Consider the following 23,980-nt stretch of genomic DNA (forward strand, 5'->3'; position numbering starts at 1 on the left):
GCCAGCATCCCTGTGGAACGTTTGACACCTTGTCCATGCCCCGACGAATTGAGGCTTCTAGTCTACAGGGATGAAGCACAAGAGAACACCCAAGGTAATGTCCTTTTACGACTCTCTTTAAAAACACATCTGATCCTTATAACTGACATCCCCACTTGGTGTCAGAGGGGCTAAATGAGGGGAGCTGTCCTGCACTGCTCACACAGACACAGGGTCAGGATCAGCCCCAGGGCCCCAACCACCAAGCCCAGGGCCACATTTTCTGGTCCTCAAGCAGAGCCATTGGTCAAATCCCAGAGCCCCAGCCACCAAGCCCAGGGTAAAATTAATTGTTCCTCAAGCAGAGCCACTGGTCAAATCAATTACTTTATTTGAGTCTGTACAGACTAGTAGCCTAGATAAGCTACCTAATGCACAAGTTCAACGTTTTGTATGTTAATCAATTAAAATATATCAAAAGAGTAAAACCCTGGCTGGATAGCCATTATGCCATTTTAAAGCGTGTCTTTTAATTCTTAGATGTTAAGTCTCCTTCATGGTCGACTTTGAGCGGTTCTGAACTGTTTCCCACGGACATTCTGGTGTACAAAGTGTTCTGTGAAAGTCATAGGGTTCAGTGAATTATAGTGTCAGAAAGATCCCTTTGTCAGCTCTCCACTACCACTCTCTCAGTGGAGCTGACTTGAAATGTCATGGTTCAGATCTCACATTTGTATAGGGAATGACGTCACATTTTCTGGCCTATCCAGACAAAGAATCGATTTGCTCTCCTGTTACACAGTATCCCTTATCAGCGCATGCACACACAAACACTTAAAATCTCCAAAACACACTTTCATCCAAATGAAATGCATTTTCGTGTCAAGTCACATTAGACAACACAAACATACAAGGTCAAAAGACGAAGGCGAAATAACTAAGGGAGGAATCTGATGTTTTGACTTCCAAGTTCCTTCCAGTGTCCTGCATAGTCTCGACTGAAGAGGCACAGGACGCTATTTCCCTGGATGGACACCATCCTGGGAGATGGCATATGAAAGGCGACCGTTTAGCGAATCCAACTGTTGTAGTTTCATCTCGCTGAGATATTCTCAGCCGGATTTAGAACTCTCAACAAGAAAGAAGTACTAAACAAGTTCATAGAATTTAAACAAGACCACTTTCTCTTGGTCACAGAGGAATTAAATCACTTTGGGCCCAATTCTGACCCGAGGTAAACACGCTTAAATGGAATGTAATTCAGTTTTTATGCACATTTCTCGATGTGTGTATTCTGACCTTGAACTTAAGCATGAGAATAGCAAGCTATTTACCCGCTATTAGTTTGGGATGGAGATTGAATAAATGAAGGTGTGGCCAAGTGTGTCTGAAAAACAATATTCTGACCTTGACTTAATTCCCTAATAATTCCACCACCTTTGCGCGCAAGGAAACCATGAATAAAGTTGGAAAAGCATCTACTTAATTTTTTTCAGATAGAAATAACACCATTCTCCATGCACTGTAATTTACAGCTTGATAAGAGCTATTGATGTCACGTCCGTCGTTAAAGGTAGACCAAGGCGCAGCGTGTGTTGGGTTCATCATATTTTATTTAATGGTGAACCAGCAAAAAACAAAACAATAAACACACCGAACTAAAAGTTTTGCAGGCTACTAACAGCAATACAAATCAAGATCCCACAACTACAGGCGGGGAAAGGCTGCTTAAGTATGATTCCTAATCAGGGACAACGATAGACAGCTGCCTCTGATTAGGAACCATACTCTGCTCAACACAAAGAAATAGACTCCATAGAATGCCCACCCCACACCCTGACCTAACCACATAGAGAAACATACCGTCTCTCTCAGGTCAGGGCGTGACAATTGATAATAGTTTGAGATGAGTAATCCGATTGGAAAAGGGAATTATAAGTGTAAATTACACTTGTTTTAGATCTATTTTACCTTATAATTGCTGGAGACAAATGTGAAACCAGTCATATGGCAGCAAACTAAAACATATCAACCTATCACCTTTCATACAGTAAAGTTTATGGAATGCTGTGCCATTAAGCAACATTTTTATTGAACAGCCTTTTAAATTGCAGGGATAGGCACTCTGGAATAAGTATAGGTTAGCCCAACATTCTCTCTTTCCTATTTCTATCATGCTAAATATTAACTGCTATCTATCAACCGTCACTAGGCCTAATAACCACATTTATTCAAACAGTAGGGTCTATAACACGAACGTCTAACAACCCAAAAGTCACGTGTTCAAATCTCATCATGGACAACTTTAGCTAATTTGCAATTACTTACTACTTAGGATGTTAGCTAACCCTTTCAACTAACTCCTAACCTTAACCCTTAACCTAACGTAGCATATCATACTAAAGCAGTCGAACGTAATATATCGTGCTAAACGGGTCAAATGCGATCAAGACATAGGATACTATACGTCCTGCAATTCGTATTAAATTGCATGACCGCTATTACATCTAGTACGACATGTAAATTAACATATCATACTAAATGGAGTGGTACAGAATTTTGTAAGATAATACATTTTGCTCTTGAACCAGGTGTTTACATTTGACCATAGAGTAATCTAGAGGGTACTCCTAACATGAATGCCCTCTCTCCACCACCTTCTGAACAGTGCGGCAGCACAATGTTTGAAGTTCACATTTAGCCTTTAATCTAAACATTTGTCTTCTGACATGGGGGCCCAGGCTTGAACTCAATGGGATTTACAAACTCCTCACATGGCACATGGAGATGTGGTTGAGTGGGTCACATGCCAAAGAAAATTGCCATTTTACTGCCCTACAAGTCAGGGGTTCAATTCCTGTCCCATGTTCACTCCTTCACTGTATCCTTCAGTTTCTCTATCTGTCTGAACAAAGCATTGAAAAAATAAAGGTGGCATTCCACACAGGAAAAGGTAGAATTCCTATTCAGACTTGAGACAAGTTGACTTAACACGGACTTAAGTAAAATAAATGTCAAATCAAACACTATTTTATTTGTCACATGTACCGAATACAACAGTTGTAGACCTGACAGTGAAATGCTTACTTACCAGCCCTTAACAAACAATGCAGTTTTAAGAAGAAAAGCGTTAAGACAATATTCACCAAAAACATTTAGGTAAAAAAAGTAACACAATAAAATAACAATAACGAGGCCATATACAGGGGGTACCGGTACAGAGTCAATGTGCGGGGTTACAGGTTAGTCGAGGTAAACGAGTTAATATGTACATGTGGTAGGGGTAAAGTGACTATGCATAGTTAATAAACAGGGAGTAGCAGCAGTGTAAAAAAAAAGCAGGGGGGGTTAATTCAAATAGTCTGGGTAGCCAATTGATTCATTCTTCAACACTCTTATGGCTTGGGGGTAGAAGCTGTTAAGGAGCCTTTTGGACCTAGACTTGGCGCTCCGGCACCACTTGCCGTGCTGTAGCAGAGATAACAGTCTATGACTTGGGTGGCTGGAGTCTTTGACAATTTTTTGGGCCTTCCTCTGACACAGTCTAGTATAGAGGTTCTGGATGGCAGGAAGCTTGGCCCCAGTGATGTACTGGGCCGTACGCACAACCCTCTGTAGCGCCTTATGGTCGGATGTCGAGCAGTTGCGATTTCAGGCAGTGATGCAACCGGTCAGGACACTCTCGATGGTGCAGCTGTAGAACTTTTTGAGGATCTGAGGGCCCATGCCAAATCTTATCCAGAGCGACTTACAAATTGGTGCATTCACCTTATGATATCCAGTGGAACAACCACTTTACAATAGTACATCTACATCTTTTTTTTTGGGGGGGGGGGGGGGGTTAGAAGGATTACTATATCCTATCCCAGGTATTCCTTAAAGAGGTGGGGTTTCAGGTGTCTACGGAAGGTGGTGATTGACTCCGCTGTCCTGGCGTCGTGAGGGAGCTTGTTCCACCATTGGGGTGCCAGAGCAGCGAACAGTTTTGACTGAGCTGAGCGGGAACTGTGCTCCCGCAGAGGTAGGGGGGCCAGCAGGCCAGAGGTGGATGAACACAGTGCCCTTGTTTGGGTGTAGGGCCTGATCAGAGCCTGAAGGTACGGAGGTGCCGTTCCCCTCACAGCTCCGTAGGCAAGCACCATGGTCTTGTAGCAGATGCGAGCTTCAACTGGAAGCCAGTGGAGTGTGCGGAGGAGCGGGGTGACGTGAGAGAACTTGGGAAGGTTGAACACCAGACGGGCTGCGCCGTTCTGGATGAGTTGTAGGGGTTTAATGGCACAGGCAGGGAGCCCCGCCAACAGGGAGTTGCAGTAATCCAGAGGGGAGATGACAAGTGCCTGGATTAGGACCTGCGCCGCTTCCTGTGTAAGGCAGGGTCGTACTCTGCGAATGTTGTATAGCATGAACCTACAGGATCGGGTCACCGCCTTGATGTTAGCGGAGAACGACAGGGTGTTGTCCAGGGTCACGCCGAGGCTCTTAGCACTCTGGGAGGAGGACACAATGGAGTTGTCCACCGTGATGGCGAGATCATGGAAAGGGCAGTCCTTACCCGGGAGGAAGAGCAGCTCTGTTTTGCCGAGGTTCAGCTTGAGGTGGTGATCCGTCATCCACACTGATATGTCTGCCAGACATGCAGAGATGCGATTCGCCACCTGGTTATCAGAAGGGGGAAAGGATAAGATTAATTGTGTGTCGTCTGCATAGCAATGATAGGAGAGACCATGTGAGGATATGACAGAGCCAAGTGACTTGGTGTATAGCGAGAATAGGAGAGGGCCTAGAACTGAGCCCTGGGGGACACCAGTGGTGAGAGCACGTGGTGCGGAGACGGATTCTCGTCACGCCACCTGGTAGGAGCGACCTATCAGGTAGGACGCAATCCAAGAGTGAGCCGCGCCGGAGATACCCAACTCGGAGAGGGTGGAGAGGAGGATCTGATGGTTCACAGTATCAAAGGCAGCAGATAGGTCTAGAAGAATGAGAGGAGAGAGAGTTAGCTTTAGCAGTGCGGAGAGCCTCCGTGACACAAGAAGAGCAGTCTCAGTTGAATGACCAGCCTTGAAACCTGACTGATTTGGATCGAGAAGGTCATTCTGAGAGAGATAGCAGGAGAGCTGGCCAAGGACGGCACGTTCAAGAGTTTTGGAGAGAAAAGAAAGAAGGGAAACTGGTCTGTAGTTGTTGACATCGGAGGGATCGAGTGTCGGTTTTTTGAGAAGGGGTGCAACTCTCGCTCTCTTGAAGACGGAAGGGACGTAGCCAGCGGTCAAGGATGAGTTGATGAGCGAGGTGAGGTAAGGGAGAAGGTCTCTGGAAATGGTCTGGAGGAGAGAGGAGGGATAGGGTCAAGAGGGCAGGTTGTTGGGCGGCCGGTCGTCACAAGATGCAAGAGGAGGGTTGAGGAGGCAGAATCAGGAGATTGGTTGGAGAAGGATTGAGCAGAGGGAAGAGATGATAGGATGGAAGAGGAGAGAATAGCAGGAGAGAGAGAGTGAAGGTTGCGATGGCGCAATACCATCTGAGTAGGGGCAGAGTGAGTAGTGTTGGAGGAGAGCGAGAGGGAAAAGGATACAAGGTAGTGATCGAAGACTTGGAGGGGAGTTGCAGTGAGATTAGTAGAAGAACAGCATCTAGTGAAGATGAGGTCAAGACAAACCGATTCTAAATCCTGTTGATTCTGTGGTGGATGAATTAGTTGGGTAACATAGATAATTAAGATGTTTTATTAGTATAATATGCTTATGTGAGATACTTGTCATTAGAAAGTGTCCTTTGGACTCAGGTGTCTTTCAGTTGCATGTTTCGCTTAGCTGGGGCTCAGTCACTTGGGGCCCAGAGAGGGGAGAGGTCAGACTTGTTTTTTACATGTCTCTGTTGCTATGCAGAATATCAGCAAGAGAGGAGGACAGAATGAAACTTTGTCTTCATGTGAATGTGTCTTTACCTATTCTTAAACCATGTGAAGGGATGGCATAATTAATGGGGAACCAATTTTTTGTCTCCACAATGTCTGTGCGCAGGTCACTTCCCTCAGTGTGCTTGTCCAGGAGTGGGAACAAGAGGTGTCTTACTGAGGATGGGCCTCTATGAGATTTATGGTGTATTTTGATAACACCTAAAAAGCATTCCAGAGGACATGAGCTAATAGGACGGTTCTAGGGAGACCAGACACTGGTCTATATAATGACTCTGTTGATATAGCAGTTGCTGTGTTATATAGATACCTTTTCATACAAAACTTAACCTTGTGACCCATTCTATGTATCTGTGGTTTGTCATGTACGTTGAGAGGGGTGGACCTTGAGTATAAAAGCTCTTTGTATTGAAGGTGTAGTCACCTTTTTCAATGGCATCATTGAAGGTCAAGTGCTTTTGCAAAAGTATCTTAATTATTAAAGATGTAGTTAACTCGGACTGGTGTGTTTGTAACTCTCCTCATTTGGTAATGCAGAAATTTCCCACCACAATTCACACAGCAATCATGTGTCATTCAAGCAATACTGTGTGTGAAATGATCATTAGACAAGTGAAGGTGAGATGCCTTTAGAATACAATAAATGTCCTAGCTAGGGACAGGAGGAGGAGACTGGGCAAGGGTTGTGTTTGACATCAATGAACCTTTTAGAGACAAACAGATTGATACCATAATAGGTTCTAGTTATTTTTCAATAGTTACTGTTATTGTTATTAAAGGATTACAGTAAGACCACTTTCTCACATTTATTTCAGATTCTGCTGACATTCTTTATGTAGTAGTAAAAAGGTGTGTCTTATGATGGTCAATGTTGGTACTGACAAATTACTAAACTCAGCAAAAAAAGAAACTGCCCTTTTCAGGACCCTGTCTTTCAAAGATAATTGGTAAAAATCCAAATAACTTCACAGATCTTCATTGTAAAGTGTTTAAACACGGTTTCCCATGCTTGTTCAATGAACCATAAACAATTAATGAACATGCACCTGTGGAACAGCCGGGGCTATGTGGGACGTTAGCGTGCCACCCGTGGCGCACCCTATCAACAGCAGGTGCATTTCAAGAGTGGCAAATTTGAAACCAAATAAATGTCAAAATTCAAATTTCTCAAACATACAACTAACTTACACCCTTTGAAAGATAAACATCTCCTTAATCTAACCACGTTGTCCGATTTCAAAAAGGTTTTACGGGGAAAGCATAAAGTTAGGTTATGTTAGGAGAGTACATTGACAATAGCTGTGTGTAATGCATTGTCGATTCAAAGACAGGCGTCACCAAAACCATAAAATCAGCTAAAATTATGCACTAACCTTTTACAATCTCCATCAGATGACACTCCTAGGACATTATGTTAGACAATGCATGCATTTTTAGTTCTATCAAGTTCATATTTATATCTAAAAACAGCGTTTTACTATGGCGTTGATGTTCAGGAAATCGTTTCCCTCCAATACCGGCAGTCAAGTCATGACAACAAAATAATTAATTAATATTAGAAAACATTGGTAAAATATTATATTGTCATTCAAAGAATTATAGATTTACATCTCTTGAACGCAATGGACTTGCCAGATTTAAAATTAACCTTACTGGGAAATCACACTTTGCAATAATCTGAGCACTGCGCCCAGAAAAATACGCATTGCGATACAGACTAACCGCCATGTTGGAGAGATCTAAAATCGAAAATACTATGTAAATAATCCATTACCTTTGATTCTCTTCATCAGATGTCACTTCCAAAGAATCCCAGGTCCATAACGAATGTAGTTTTGTTCAAAAAAGCTCATCATTTATGTCCAAAAACCTCCGTGTTGTTAGCACATGATCTAAGCCAGCCGGACTTCACTTCACGAACGGAAAAAATATATTTACGTTCGTTCAAACATGTCAAACGTTGTATCGCATAAATCATTAGGGCCTTTTTTAACCAGAACATGAATAAAATTCAAGGCGGACCATTGGGTTCTCTTTTAAAACGTTTCGGAATGAGAGTACCCACCATCAACTCGCGCGCAAGGTGTCTAATGGGCCATCACCGTTCCAAGGCTCTTCTTCAGTCAGATCTCAGAGTAGAAGTCTCAAAACACTTTGTAAAGGCTGGGGACATCTTGTGGAAGCAATAGGAAGTGCCAAAACATTCCTCAGCCCCTTTGTTTTTCAATGGTATAGGCTTAAAGTCAATTCAACACATCAGGTATCCACTTCCTGTCAGAATCTGTCTCAGGGTTTTGCCTGCCAAATGAGTTCTGTTATACTCACAGACACCATTCAAACAGTTTTAGAAACTTTAGGGTGTTTTCTATCCATATATAATAAGTATATGCATATTGTAGTTACTGGGTAGGATTAGTAACCAGATTAAATCGGGTACATTTTTTTATCCAGCCGTGAAAATACTGCCCCCTATACACTAACAGGTTTTAAGACACTAACAGCTTACAGACGGTAGGCAATTAAGGTCACAGTTATGAAAACTTAGGACACTAAAGAGGCCTTTCTACTGACTCTGATAAACACCAAAAGAAAGATGCTCAGGGTCCCTGCTCATCTGCGTGAACGTTCCTTAGGCATGCTGCAAGGAAGCATGAGGACTGCAGATGTGGCCAGAGCAATAAATTGCAATGTCCGTACTGTGAGTCGCCCAAGACAGCGCTATAGGGAGACAGGATGGACAGAAACTAAATCTATTAAATCTATAATGTTTTAAACCCTATCTCTGTTGTTTCAGAAGTTGATGTTAGTGGCCATTTTTTTAATGATAGTTTGACTGGAACAATACATGTAGTTTTCATTTTGGGGGAATGCTGAGCTGGCGTTTACAGTACAGGAGTCCAACAAACATCAGGTTTGTCTGGGGCCCAGAGTCCCAGGGAGAACACACTGTTTGGACCTGGCCCCAGCTGTCTTCACTACTGACGCATGACTTACGTCAAGAGCAGACCAAGCCCTGGTGTGCTGGTCTCAACAGAGTCATCTTGTTTGCCAAATAAAAGAAAACATAAGGTTGCACAATTAGGCTCGACTCCGTTAATAATCAACCAGTCTGTTAATTACTAATCAGGGAACAGGGGACACACTCTCTCTCTAACTGTACTCTGGAGATATCCAGCTGGCAACACAGTAAACACACCTCCCTGTTCATCAAATGCAGTCCATGCAAGTCCCCTCACAAACAACTTATGCCAACGTTTACGGTTTCATCATTCTCTCTGAAAAGAATAACAAACGCTGGTAGACAGACATGCCTTTTACTCTTTGCCCTGGTCTGCATGCATTTCACCAAAGGTTGATATAACACCATTTAAAAATAGAACAAGGTTTTATAGATATTGTAGCGAACGGCGGAGCAGAGTAGCAAAACCGGGTCACTGGCGTGAAAGGTAAACACCCTACGCATCGCACCAATAGGGTAAATCCACTTGGTGGGAATTGTAATGTGGCTCACATAGAAAGGATCGCTACACGGCCCCCACAGAACAGGAAGGCACGTCCCCATGCTTTGACTACTCAGCCCCCTTACACATCTTTGCTTTCCTTTGGCCTCACGGCCACCATCCCACTACTGACACCAATGTAGCGAATGGTGGGACAGGGAGGAGAACCTGGCTGGCTGGTGTGAAAGGCAAACACCCTATGCATTGCACCAATAGGGTTAACCCACTTGGTGTGAATTGTAACGTGCTCATAAAGCAAGGATCGCTCCAATATGTTATACTGTATTCCAAATACTGGCATGACAGTGCTGAGGTAAATAAACACATTTGAAGAAACATTGATTGGTCTAAGTTACATTTCATAAATAGCAGGCCTCCTGTTGAGCCTTAATTTCAAAACATAGGGCCCTTTCAAAATGTAACCATTTTCCAAATTCAAAGAAAAAGAAACTGGCCTGCATGTAAATTCAGACATGCTTTTGTCCCTGCACAGGGATAATGTGCTCGACTTATCCAGGAAAATGTAATTGGTGTTGATTAAATAGAGCCCATAGTTCATCAAATGTGATCACCATTTTAAAGTGACAAAATGGCCTATATGATTTTGCACTATTGTGAAAGCTGTTTTTTATCAGTTAATAATGGCTCTAAAGAAGTAAAGATGGCTCTAATGGTTGGACAAGGTGCTTGCAAGTGTTGTAGGTTTGATTCTTGCATGGTCCACATAATGGCTCAAATAGTCAGACCATACTATCATTACTTCTAATTAGTTGTTCTAATTAGGTATTTTGAAGAGTTCCCTAAGTAAAAGTTAAGCACCTATTAGACCTTTTCCCTGTTGAGAAACTTGAGCAATAATTATGAACATAATGCACTTTGAGAATGGAATGAAATTAATTTATCCCTTGAGAAATCAAGACACTGTCAAAACATTTAGAATAAGGAAATGCCTCTTCCCAGAGATGTTTTGTATCATGGTGATGTTATGGAGAAAAATGTATAAAGATCCACAACCCATCCCTCCAAAACCTTTACTTTCTCCATCAGATGACAAGGTTAGTTGCACATTTATTCATCTTTGGGATCATGTATATTGTCATACAGTTTTCTGTGTGCATATCAAGTCTTTGTTTTCCACAACATTTCAGATTTGCCGACATCGACCATTCCTCAAGCAGGCCACATTGAAAAATGCAGAATCTGACCAACTTTCCAGGCAATGCCACCAACTCACAGAAGAGCCTATCTGTGATAATCAAGGTGTGTGTGGTGATCCCCTTCTTCTGCATCTTCCTCTACTGCATCGTGGTCATGCTGCACACCTTCGCCTCCCACAGACATTTCCTGGACAACTCCCGCTACATCCTGTTTGCCTACATGCTGATCAACGACACTCTCCAGCTCCTCTCCTCTGTCCTCCTCTTCCTCTTCGTCATGGGAAATGTGAAGTTTGCCATCGTCTACTGTGCACCTCTACTCTTCTTCTCCACCTCTACCTTCCAGAACACCCCTCTGATCCTGGCAGCTATGTCCCTGGAGCGCTACGTGGCCATCTTCTACCCTCTGCAGCGCCCGGCTGCCTGGCGCGCTGACCGCATCTGGGTCATCATCCTGAGCCTGTGGCTGGTCAGCTGCATCCTGCCCATTGTGGACTTCTCTCTGGGAGAGACTAAGCCTGGCGTGAACGTCTTCTCCACCCCGGTGCTCTGCAAAACCATGGTCCTCAACTCATCCCCCGTCCAGACACTGTTCAAGGTGTCGCTCAACGGTCTGTTCTTCACTGTGGTGGCGGCCATCATCATGTTCACCTACATGAGGATCCTGCTGGAGACCAGGAAGATGCGTCAGGACCGGGCGTCGGTGGGCAAGGCCATGCACACAGTGCTGCTCCACGGTTTTCAGCTGCTGCTGTGCATGAGCGCCTTCACACACCCGGTCACAGAGAGCCACATCAGTATGCAGGCCGGCTGGCTGCAAGAGCACATCTCCTTCTTCAACTACTTCTGCTTCATCCTACTGCCACGCTTCCTCAGCCCGCTCATCTATGGCCTGAGAGATGAGTCCCTAAGGGGCTACATGAGGGGAGCTGTCCTGTGCTGCTCACACAGACACAGGATCAGCCCCAGAGCCCTGGCCACCAAGCCCAGGGTCAAATGAACTGGTCCTGAAGCGGAGCCACTTGTCAAATCAATGTACAGTCTAGCAGCCTGTATATGTTAGTTCATTAAAAGAGTAAAACCTTGGCTGGATGACAACCATTATGTCATTATAAAGCTGGTGTCTTTTAAAAACGTAGATTCGTTGGTTACTATCTAACAAAACTGTACATTCTTCTTCAAACACAGAGGCTTGTTTGGAATAGAGAAGATTGCTTCAAAATACTTTGAGAAATCGTAAACTCCTACGCTAGATGTCACTATAATTCCACATTTATCAAGTGGTCCAACTTGGGTCACCGCACTGGATGAATGTGCGCCCACCGGAAGACGTTCAGTTTCTTTGGCGAAATTAAAACACTGATAGCTAAAGCAATAAGGGTTAGATTATTTGATATTCAGAGTTATTATAAAACAATTTAACGAGAGTATTATATAAGTGGAAGGCAGGGACTGGGCACATTCACGCATCACAATTCCAAAAAGCAAACTGTTGCAATACATTTTGAGTAAATACAGTTTTCCTAAACTACCTAATGTAATCTGATTGTTCATTAATCATACAACTTCATATATGAGATTGGTATTGTTGAACTATTCCTCCGGATGACAGATCATGTGAAGTGGTGAAAGCTGATGTCTCAGGTGTGACCGGCGCGCTGTTGAGAAAGAACATAGCAGAGATTCACACAGAACTGCAGGACCGAGCGCAGCTTTCCCGTATGGCAGCCTTGAGTGCTTTCAAACAAGAAACTGCGCTACACTGCATACATTTACAGCAAGAACCATTGTAGATTAGAGTTGACAAAAAATCGAGCACAAGCAGAGGCAACATTTTAAACATAGTTGAGGGGATCATACGCGCGCAAAATGCTATATTATTTCAAATCCATTTACTCAGCCTGTGTTATAATCAGTGTAATTTTGATGCCGTTATCTTTTGGTGAGATGTATACGTCATTATTGAACGTAAAACAAGCCATCAATGTTGAAAGACAACTTATTGATCATTTAGAAACTTACATCGAACACGAATCGGAGAGACTTGAAGACATCAAAAGGTGAGTAACAGACAGGGAATGTTGTCATGATGCACGCTTGATAGACTACCACTTATATTTTAGGCTTAATTATTAAGGCTTTTGAGTGGGTGGTTTTAGAGGGAGACAGAGAACAAATAGAGATAGAAACAATTATTTAAGTTTGGGCTATGTGTCCTTTATTATATTTTGTTCCATACAATTTCATGATAGGCTACTGTTATCGTCTTACTTAAGGCGTTGTATTCCTTGCGGAACATATGCCATCGATGAATCGCCTCCATCCGTGTAGGTAACTTTAGAATAAACTTAACATTTATAATGACTAATTTACTAATGTTAAGTTCGTTCTAAAGCCTATCATAAACTCAAGATGAGTTCTATACTAGTTTAGGAGAAGAATTTCCATGGAAAGCCTCATGCATATATCATTGCATGGTTGTCTCCCCTATCATGATGTCACCTTAAGGGGATATATTCTCTCTAAACGTGTAATACTTATAGATTATTTCTGCAGGTTTTATGCAAAGGTGTCAGACTTGCACAGTGAGGTGTACAGTGGACCATCAGCTGCTATGGCAAACCCCTTGGTGGCGTTCACTCTTATCAAGCGCTTGCAGTCCGAGTGGCTGAATCTGATCTACAGTGATGAAGCACAAGAGAACACCCAAGGTTGTTTCCCTTTATGACTCTCTTTAAAAACACATCTAGTCCTTACAACTGACATCACCTGGGACCTAAGTTTGTCAAAGCTTCACCCTCCGCTTCTTGTGTCCTATCATTACATCACTCCCACTCATTCCCCCCTGTTGTGTTTCAGCCTTCAGGTCTGGTTACAAGGAGGTGGAGAAGGAGGGCAGCTTGCCCAAACTGGAGGACCTTCAGGGAGCTGCCAAGGGGCTGATGAGGCTGCAGGATGTGTATGCCCTTCAAGTGGGGGGACTTGTGAGAGGTCACTTCCAGAGGATCACTGACGGCAACCCCATTGACATCTACAGTCCCACAGTATCTGTTCCTCTTTCTGGGGATGATTGCTTCCTGGTTGGGAAGGTAAGCCACCAATAACTCACCCATTTAATCATTGGCTGTGCCTGATTCTCCATCCTTCTCCTGAAGTGTGCACTTGCACACTGTCTCGCGTGGATCTAACAATGATGGAATCTCCCTCCAGCCAAAGATTACACAAATCCCATGTGTAAAATGAACTGGTATAAGCGCTCATTCATTCCCATGTCCATCATACCTGAACTGTAATAGTACTCCACTGACTGAATAAGGGAATGTGCAATATGTATTATGTACAGTATGTGGCTATATGAGAAGTGTGTATGATAAGGATGGGAGGGGGGGAGATATCTTTAGACTATTGTCTGTACATATTGGTCCTAGCATTGTTGCTTCTGTCTGTAATAGTATGGGTTTATTCTTCTACGCTGTCACAACATTTAGTATGCAATGTCACAACGTAATACATAATACATACAATGTATGTATTATGTTGATTGTGTCATGTACAGTGTTTTTTTGTATACAGCAGTACTGTGTGTTCAAGACCATTTTCACCTTGAGGACATTAAAGTTCATCCTATACCATGTTTTTAATGATGGGGATTGTGCAAGTACACACTTCTGGAAAAGGGTGGAGAAAAGGGACGTAGCCTTTATGGCTTCATTTTGCTTCATTTCCTTTTGGCATCTGCTCACTATGGGGTGTGACCAAAAGGTAATCCCTGCTCACATTGCACTCTATAAAGGGTCAACTGGAGATGTGCTGTTGGAGACATGGAGAGGAGGAGGGCATGTAACAGGAGGAGTGCTAGCCTGCTGGGCAGATGGTGCTGTGAGATCTGGCTTCCCTGATTAGCATTAGCAGAAGACCATAAAACACCGTTTTGTTCTGAGCCTGTCATATTCTTTGGTTAGGGATGGAGTAAAGTCCTCTTCCTGTGTGTCAGGGGGATTCATATAGAGAGACAAGACCGGTGTGTTCTCTCAGACAAATTTGAAAAGGGTGCATGATGTGCATCCCATATGGCAGATTATTCCCTATTTACTGCACTACATTTGACCAGATTCCTATGTCCTGGTCAAAAGTAGTGCAATATAAAGAGAATAGGGTAACATTTGGGACACGGCAAAGTCTTCCTCATGATGAGTCACTTCACAATGGATCCTACTGTTTATGTACAAGTCTAAGAATGTGGAGTAGGGGCGTTTGCTTCACTTTTGTTAACACCAAGATTATCTGACTGTGATCATGTGTAAACAGATGCTCCGTTTGGGGTGTTGTGAGTCAGCATACAGTAACAGTTCTACAACTGCGCTTTTATGGTGGCTAAAACCCAGTCGTTAAAACCAGCAGGGTAAGCTAAGGGTTAGCTTTATTTCTCACATTTCCGGGGCGCGTACAAAGCCGCAGCCACCATCAACAATCATAGTTCTACATGTACTTTACGTGGCTCTCTTCTCTTCAGCTCTAGATGCGAGAGAATGATATTTACAATGCTTTAAAAGGTGTTTACTCTTTCCTTCCAACATAAGTTTTGATTACAGATAAACATTTCCAAGTATGTGTATATGACTGTTCAGGAAAACAATGTCTCAATTTCTCATTATAAAATCTTTCTGTTGTTTTCTAATGCTAACATCCTGTTGTTGTATTGCAGGTTGCGTATGAGCTGGAGGACTACTACCACTCAGTGCAGTGGCTGGAGGAGTCAGTGCGTCTGTTCCGAGGGGCAGGAGGGGAATGGAGCCCAGAGAATGAGGGAACTCTGGAAGATGCTCTGGATCACTTGGCCTTTTCTCACTTCAAGGTGTCTATTTTGCACATAGAAATACAAGTTATTCTGACTCTTTTCAAAATAGATAGACCTATTGGTTGAACATTTTTTAAAATTGAGAGAAGATGTGATTCTTTTAGCATTTTGTTGACCAAATGTAACTTTTTTTTTTTGTTTCAGACAGGAAACATTTCCTATGCACTGAGTCTCTCTCAGGAGTTGTTGAACCATGGTAAGCCTGTTCACTTAAAACATTCCACTATACTGTGGCCTGGGGTGGTCCAGCGATCTAAACAGCTGTCTCTGGATCACACATACTATGCACCGTTGCGAGCATGGGTTTTACTCCGACCCACTACTCCTTCCTTTCTCTTTATCCTGTCCAATAAACATAAAAATATGAAATGATTGGGACTGCCCCACTCCATAAAAAAACATCCCACTACTGTCCCACGGTATATAGAGGCAGCCTGCTTTGTATATCAGCCTATTTTCCCCATACGGTACTTACTGTGCATAATGCAGACGTGGACCTGGACCTAACAATTCAGGCCTCTTTTAATAAAAAGTAAAGTGACCAGGAAAACATGCTTGCTTGTTTATATTTGACCAACTGGACGCTGTGATTTGTTTGTCCAAACTCATGGTATCACATTGATGGTATTTACATGATTCCCTTCCTGAAGATCCCATGAACGGGAGAGTTTTAAAGAATGTACAGAAGTATGAGCGACTGCTAGTTGACAGTCCACCTTTACTAAGCACTGACACTGGATTGAAGAGGCCCAACACCACCTATCTACGGACAAGGAACACCTATGAGAGACTATGTCGGACACAGGGCACTCAGGTATACTCATCTATGATATTATAATCTTGTCCACCCACCCGGCTATATGCGGTAGCAATTGAGTGATACATTTGCTAACTTTTAGAAATGGTCCAAACAGCAACAGAAATCATACTGTCCTTCTTAATGTATGACACCATATGAACCACCATATGAGGAAAACAGTTGTGGTTTTCAAATAATGTGCAGAGACTTGGCTACAGTCTGGAGCTCACAGAAAGCGAAAAGATTTTTAAAATACAAGTTTTGAGGATGAAAAGAAAATACTGCTTTCTTTCCATGTTTGGGCTCCAGTAATGGACTTCAGATGCCATTCTCTCCTCACAGCCAACGCATTATGAAAACCCCCGGCTGTTCTGTGACTATTTCAACAATGACAGTCCTGGGTTGCTACTGCAGCCAATCAGACGTGAGGTGCTGAGCCTGCAGCCTTACGTGGTCCTCTACCACAGCTTCATCACTGACTCAGAGGCAGAGAGCATCAGGGACCTCGCCCAGACAGGGGTGAGTGTCTATCTACTGCCATGGTATCAACCCTTTTACTCAGAAAAGGCCTATCAGGCACAGTATGTATCAAACGCCTCGGATAAGAAGTGCTGATCTAGGATCCAGTCCTCCCCATCCAGTCTTATTCATTGTGATCTAAAAGGCAAAACTGACCTAAATCAGCCATCCAACTCTGAGAGACGCTTGATACATATGGCCCCAGATTCCATTGTCATAACATTGATTGAGATTACCACATTGGAAGTCCATTGAAAATGAGGACTGTCTTTTAAATAACATAACTGATAAAAGAGACCCCCTGTGTCATGATTCGTTTTTGCACATCTGAAGGATTATTAAATGTATTACATGTCAATGGCCTATTTTATGACTCCAGTAAAGATTGTGCAGGAGAGTGACTCTACACATCGAACAGTGTTCGTTTTGGCTCTGCTGGGATAACGGTTATTTCTGGAAATTTCCCATCGGCCATCTTTTTTTCCTTGTGGTCTGGCCGCTTAGACTGCCACTGAACTGAGGTGCTAGTTTTTCACCCGAGTAATAGTTACACCTTAGATTACATTGGCAGGCTATGATAGGATTTTTATCATATAGTAATCTTTCTATTCTTGCATGTTTGTGATCTCAAATACTTAATCTACCAAGGGTTTTAGAAAGGCTCAGTCTCAGTTCTGTGACCTGGTTGCAATTTTGAGAATATTAACAAATATTTATAATCTGATAATACATGTCAAAAAGAGCGCAAATATGTCCATCAAGCTGGTTTGCAAGAAGAACGTCTGACTGAATTGACTTTACTTTGTACTGATCCCAATCTAAGAAAAGTTGAACAATAGTGAGAGGTTTAGGAGATCTCTCAAAAACCCATTGGAGGAAGAGTTGATATTGTTCCAACCATTAAGCAAAGGTTAAAGTAATAAAGGATACATTACTTCCGATCTTTGGCGGAGTGCCAGTGCCTCAGACGGTCCAAATTGCTGAAGGCTATGGGTAAAAACGGACTTCTCATCTCAATAGCTAATGGAAAATAATACTGTGTCTGTCCTGTGCTAGCAGCATAGAAAGATCTATCATCCTAATAGTGTTTATGATGACTCAGTTTTTCTGGCGAGATGCTGTAACCCAAATGATCTCCTAGATTGTGTGAGGTTTTGGCATTGTTCAACAGGTTTTCCACCCCTTCTTCAAATGGAAATCCCTCTACTTATTCCATTATTATGTCAACATTTGATGGCACTCTGGTGGGTTGATTAAAACCAGGCCTGGCCTGCATCTCAAATAGCATCTTATTCCCTATATAGTGCACTACAAAAGTAGCGAACTATATAGGGAATAGGCTGCCATTTGGGAGTCACATCTGGAGTATTAGTCATTTGGAGCCTGGAGCACGTGCAGCACTCCTTGCCCTGAGTACATAGACACATACATCATTGCCTGAGCATGGCATTTGTGTGTTCATGCTTGGCTCCAATGGTTTAGTATTAGCTGTCTAGTCCAAAGTATTTAGAGAGAGTGTAGATAGAAATGCCAGTCAAGTATTTCCGTCAGGCATGGCTTCATTGGAAAATTACTGCGGTTGGCAGTTGTTGAGTTTTGACATATTCAAAAAAGAATGTTTATTTACTGAGCTCTTTTGGATGTTCTGTTCTCTATCCTCACATCATTAATGTTTCTCTTGTCAGACAGAGCCCTGCAGTTGGATCTTAAAAAGGTATTGCTGTATAAAATTGAGTATTGACAGTTTTCTTTATTTTTGTGCCATAAGTTAAGGAGATCTGTGGTGGCATCTGGAGAGGAACAGGTTACTGCAGAGTATCGCATCAGCAAGAGGTACTACTATCAGAAACATGCCACTATTAAATGTATAGTTTACTGTTCCTCCTCATAACACTTACAGCCGTAATAAAGCACCAAGCAGATCAATGCACCCTCACAACAACCAGTGAATATACTGTATAACACTATAAAATGCTTGGGCTAATTTTATGGTGCACACATGATTTGCAGGCCTATTAGCTATATGTAATGTATGATAGTTAACTGTGGGATAAACTTTAACTTTTGAATGGAAAGTGGCTGAACACCTCTGGAACCTACAGTATCAGTGGAAGAGGAAGTGTACATCATTGTCTTACGTCAGGTAGCAAGACGAGTATCTGCACTAATTGGTTTAGGACTGCACATCACGAAGGAATGACACCACCTGTCAGAAGAGCATCAGGTCGAGCTCAAACCAAGACAGTAACATTATCTGTATTATGAGCGTTTGTGGTTTGTTTTTCAGTGCATGGTTAAAGGAGACAGCCCACCCTATCATTGGGAGGCTGGACCAGAGAATCACCTTGCTCACAGGTCTCAATGTGCAGCCTCCGTATGCGGAGTACCTCCAAGTGGTGAACTATGGGATTGGAGGACACTATGAACCCCATTTTGACCATGCAACGGTGAGTGGGTTTCTCTACATTTAGAACAGTAGATCTTGAATAAACCCAACATTTACTACAATAATCAACACTTGATGCAATAGTGTACCCTCATTTTCTGTGTTAGTGTTGAGTGATGGGCAGTGTCCCAAACGTCACCCTATTCGCTAGTACAGGGGTTACCATAGTCTTTGGCGGTAAAGTAAGGAAGGACATGATATATTCATGATTACTATTTCCTACATATAACCAGTCAGCATCAAGCCCCCTTTTTAAGCTCAACACTGGGAATCGAGTGGCAACCTTCATGATATACGTAAGTTAATCATTTGTTTTATCTTGTTATCTTATTATATGTGCATGATCGTCTCATTTGTGGAAATCCAGTAAAAACATCTTTGGAGATAGTGTACGCTAGATTGCATTTATCAGCACAAGAATTCAGTATTATCTTATTGAAAATTGCAATGAGATATATTTTAGTCCAATGTCAAACTTCCAGTTAAGGCGCTATGGAAAAAAATGTCTGCTTGTAAGTTTTGGACAAACTCCACACTCCGTATTCCGGCACAGATGGCTTTTTTATGACATGTGCACACAGTGGCTAGACTAGACACAACTCAGTGAGAATGTTGTCATCCTCCACAGCTCAGCTCTGTGGATGCAGGTGGGTCCACAGCCTTCATCCATGCTAACTTCAGCGTTCCTGTTCTGGAGGTAAATGCACTGCACACGTCAGCTGCTGGCTAAACTTAGTCTATGTCCCAAATGGCACCCTATTCCCTACATAGTGCACTACCTTTTTTTTTTTACCAGGCTGTTTGTCAAAAGTAGTGCACTATATAGGGAATAGGGTGCTATTTGGGACATATACTTAATCTTCTTCTGTTTACCCATCGAAATTGCTTCAAGCCAGAACACGTACGCGCATAAGCCTTCACTCTGTTAAAATGGCATCAAGAATAATAAGAGATTCCTTCCTCAGAAAGTTCACATCATTTCTTAAGATGTTTTGAGTAGTACTGTTGAGAAGTACTGTTCTTATGACAGTAGGCATGTTGAGAAAAGAGGAGCCAAAGGTTGTGTCCCAAATGGCACTCAATTCCCTTTATAGTGTACTACTTTTGATCAGAGCCCTGGTCAGGGCCCTGGTCAAAAGTAGTACATTATATAGGGAATTTGATGCCATTTGGGACGCAACCACAGTGTAGTGTTTGGTTTAATAAATTAGCTGCTGTTGAAAAGACACAGGACCTCACCAGGTTTTAACCTCTCAACCTGGATTTTATTATGGTTTCACTTCCTGCCCCATATCCATGTCAAAGATGTTGTACTTGGAGCACAGCTATGCACGTGGGATTTTAACTTACAAGTAAACAAAATACATTTTTTATGGAGGAACAATGTCTTAGGATTGTCAAGTAGAGGAGAAGTCCAAACAAATTCCAGGCACGATAGTGGCCCACACAAAATCCAGGCACGATTTCAAATGTTTCTTTCTTATGTTTTTTAGTGACACATTTCCATTGTCTCTCGTGTTCCAGAATGCTGCCCTCTTCTGGTGGAACCTCCATCGGAACGGTCAAGGAGATGGGGACACTCTGCATGCTGGCTGCCCTGTCCTTGTTGGGGACAAATGGGGTAAGAGGCTTTAATGAGACAACCGGGAACACCACATAGTTCCTATAGAAAAGCATACAGGCACACTGAGCAGTGTCAGATGTGGAAAGCTAAGAACCCTACGTCTATTCCAGTAGCCTGTCTGTCATACTGAAGTCACAGCAGGAGCCCGGGGCCACATCTGCACTGCATTAGACAGATAGTTAGGGATGATATAGAGAGGAAGTCAGGTACTGAGCACTGCTCTGGGATGCTAAACATGTGGGCCTCCATTTTACATAATTTCACTCCGTCCTGGATCCCACAGTCAGTGACAAGGCTAAAGGAATAGCACAGAGAGGGGTATTAGTCATTACTGTGAGAGGCTGCATCTGAGAGACATTTACAGGAGCAAGTACAGTATATACCTTTTTACTGTATGTTTATGTATTTGAACTAAGATTATAACAAGGAAATAGGGCCCCATTTGCCATTATTGATGGCTCTATACAAGGGATCCATTTGAATATACAAATGTTTGTCAACACTTTTAGGGGGTCAGTGAGTATTTAACGACTCCTTTTTACAGACCTGTATATTATATTTTATGTTTGTTTGACTACTGTGTGACATACACCACTAACACACACTCTCTGTTGTCCATGCCCTGTTCCAGTGGCTAACAAATGGATCCATGAGTACGGCCAGGAGTTCCAGAGACGCTGTAGCCCCAATCCTGAGGAGTGAGAAGAGAGAAAGCAGCTGCTGGGACCGCTTGGAGTACAAGAGCCAGTCTCCACAATGGAGCCGCGCGCACCACGCAGGCAGAGCGAGAGAGGGAGGGAACGAGAGAGGGCATGAGAAAGCGCTAGCGGCTGGGGGAGGGGAAGGCAACTAAGGAGCAGCCTGCATCTGTGATTGGAGCTTCAGGCCCATGGGAATGAGGAGCACAGACACTGCTGGATGGGGCTGGAATGGCAGGGGGGCTGAGTTGGTTTTGGGAAGGGGGTGAAGGGGGGCATTTGGCAATCAGCCCCAAAGGCAGAGCGGCCTCTTGCGCCAACTCCCCAGTCAGTCCCTGCTGGAGCAGAGAGAGAGAGGCCTCTACCCTCACACACTGGGCTGGTTTCAGTTAACTCTGCTAGGCTGTTTGCCTCCGGTGTCAGTTTGTTTGGGGGGGAAAAACGTATAATGCATCCTTTTGAAAACTGATGCACTGAATCTGGCAGGATACTCTTCACACGGACTGATCTCATTAGCACAGCACTGATCTTTATCAGAATATTTCGTTTTAGAATTATATTTCTATAACCATCTCACACCTTAAGAATGTAGTTAAGAGTGGTGCTGTGATTCAGAGGAAAAGGGTTATTGTGACTGTTTCCCATTCATGCTCAGTCAGTTCAGGAAATCAAAGGAGATGAGGTCGTCGTCTCTCCCACTGAGGGGCTTGATGACATTTGGTGTGTTCTCTATTGCTCATCTCCTTGTAGCTAATGGGATGGATATGAGTCAAACCTGTTTAGTCTTCTAACTCCCATTCAGTGGCATCATTCATTAGTCATGGTCTATAAACCAGATGATTGGAAAGTGGGAATGCATCTGCTTTAGTACCGAGTCTTTGACCTCAAATCCTGGGTGTCTAGCTGCATACCAACCAGACAAAAGATTTGTCTGTATGTAGGTCAGAGAGTGCATGCTAGCTTTCACACCTAGTCTATGAGGGTGAGGAGTGTAATGTACTTACTATAGGAGCTGTAGGCTCCAAGGGGCTTTTCTGTCAGTGCTGCTGCCTTTTGAGTGACAGGGACTGTTGAGGAAGGGAGAGGGGTTCAACAGGGACTATATCTCTGCCTGCTGGGATGTAAGGAAGTATTCCCTCCAGTGCACAACCCCCTACCACTCCTCCCCTTTAGACACACACACACACACACACACACACACCGATACAAACACAGGGGCCATATACTACAGGAATGCTACATGCTCCCAACTGCATTCCTTAACAGTAGACCTTGATTGTTCCCCCTGGAGTGGATTGACAGGAGGCCCATACTTGATAAAATGCATGGAGGATGGAGGTTGTGCCTTTGGAGTTTCTCCAACCAAGAAAGAGTATTCTCTGGAATTCTCAATCTTTATATGGTTTTAAAATAAACACATATTTTTGTTAAAGCTATGTCTGCCTCATTACTAAGCACTTAAAACAGAACATTCACAAAAGCATATTTACTATGCTTAGATTCAGCAGACTATATATAGTTGACGTTGCACATTGAGGAAATTGAATTTCTTCTCTCGTACACTGCGCAGTGTACGAGAGAAGAAATTCAATTTCCTCAATGTGCCCAAGCATGTCATATGGAAATCAGTGTACAGTCTGATTCTATGTAGCTGTCTAATATGTGAGCATAGGACGCGTATTGTGCTATTGTATTTAAGTGTACTGTACTGTCCAATTGTTGAGCCCTCCCAAACCCTGGCTAAGAGGTTTATCTATTGCTGCATCTATGACAACAAGGAAGTTCAACGAGTGCATGACAATGGTGTTCCTCTGAGACATCTGGTACTGGGTGAACTAACACTACATTTGGAATCCCAGACCGCAGTTGGAAAGGAGAAGGGGTCTTAATATTAAGTCGATGCAGAATTTCACAGTTGGGAGGGGTTGATTTGATGTGGGACATAGAAACTGTAAATAGGATTGAAGTGGGCAGCTGGAGGTAATTATAATTTTAATGCGACTAAATGCCATCATACTCCATCTGGCATAAAACATTGAAAAAGATGCGCTGACCGACCCTACTGATGAAGTTGTGGAGCAGGCTTACTTTGCAGAAACACTGATGTTGCTTAACTCAATTTTGGTGACTGAAATATTGTCATAGAATATGAACACTGCATAGTGTCTTAGCCTACCATGTAACAGACAACATGGGAAATGCTACGCTACAGCACCAATTTGTTGCATAAATGTAAACTATTAGAACTGTAGTGAAGTGGCAGATAAATGTTTCTCCTAAAAGTGGTGGCTTTCTTTGACACAACACTGCTGTGAAACAGTGAAACTTGCAATTTCCTCAGTTCACAGGGAACAGGCCTTTACTTTGCTCTGTGGGAATTCCTATCCGCCATTGACACAGTGTTGCTACCATCACAACAACACACATGGCTTCTGTGGTCCTAGTTGCTAGGCACTTCAGAGTTTCTTCCAAGTTTTATTGCA

The 23,980-nt window shown here is 43.0% G+C and overlaps 2 protein-coding genes across 4 annotated transcripts; both read left to right on the forward strand.

Moving 5' to 3' along the window:
- Positions 1-12,364, forward strand: or95a1 (odorant receptor, family 95, subfamily A, member 1). 2 transcript variants are annotated; one of them, XM_029715234.1, is made up of 2 exons: positions 1-94; positions 10,545-12,364. In XM_029715234.1, the coding sequence occupies exon 2, from the start codon at positions 10,588-10,590 to the stop codon at positions 11,551-11,553; it is 966 nt and encodes a 321-aa protein (XP_029571094.1). In that variant the 5' UTR covers positions 1-94; positions 10,545-10,587; the 3' UTR covers positions 11,554-12,364. The 2 variants fall into 2 exon arrangements, with proteins under 2 accessions (XP_029571094.1, XP_029571093.1); XM_029715233.1 differs by lacking the exon at positions 1-94 and adding an exon at positions 8,664-9,342 and having other exon boundaries at positions 10,545-12,084.
- p4ha3 (prolyl 4-hydroxylase, alpha polypeptide III) lies at positions 12,142-22,929 on the forward strand. Of its 2 annotated transcripts, XM_029715231.1 has the most exons (13): positions 12,142-12,613; positions 13,110-13,264; positions 13,413-13,642; positions 15,259-15,408; positions 15,556-15,607; positions 16,062-16,225; positions 16,553-16,729; positions 18,498-18,562; positions 19,017-19,176; positions 19,409-19,471; positions 19,804-19,872; positions 20,700-20,796; positions 21,431-22,929. In XM_029715231.1, the coding sequence occupies exons 1-13, from the start codon at positions 12,423-12,425 to the stop codon at positions 21,499-21,501; spliced, it is 1,644 nt and encodes a 547-aa protein (XP_029571091.1). In that variant the 5' UTR covers positions 12,142-12,422; the 3' UTR covers positions 21,502-22,929. The 2 variants fall into 2 exon arrangements, with proteins under 2 accessions (XP_029571091.1, XP_029571092.1); XM_029715232.1 differs by lacking the exon at positions 12,142-12,613 and having other exon boundaries at positions 13,096-13,264.
- The last annotated feature ends 1,051 nt before the right edge of the window (positions 22,930-23,980 follow it).

The sequence above is a fragment of the Salmo trutta genome, chromosome 26 (assembly GCF_901001165.1).
Source record: "Salmo trutta chromosome 26, fSalTru1.1, whole genome shotgun sequence".
Lineage (NCBI taxonomy): Eukaryota > Metazoa > Chordata > Actinopteri > Salmoniformes > Salmonidae > Salmo > Salmo trutta.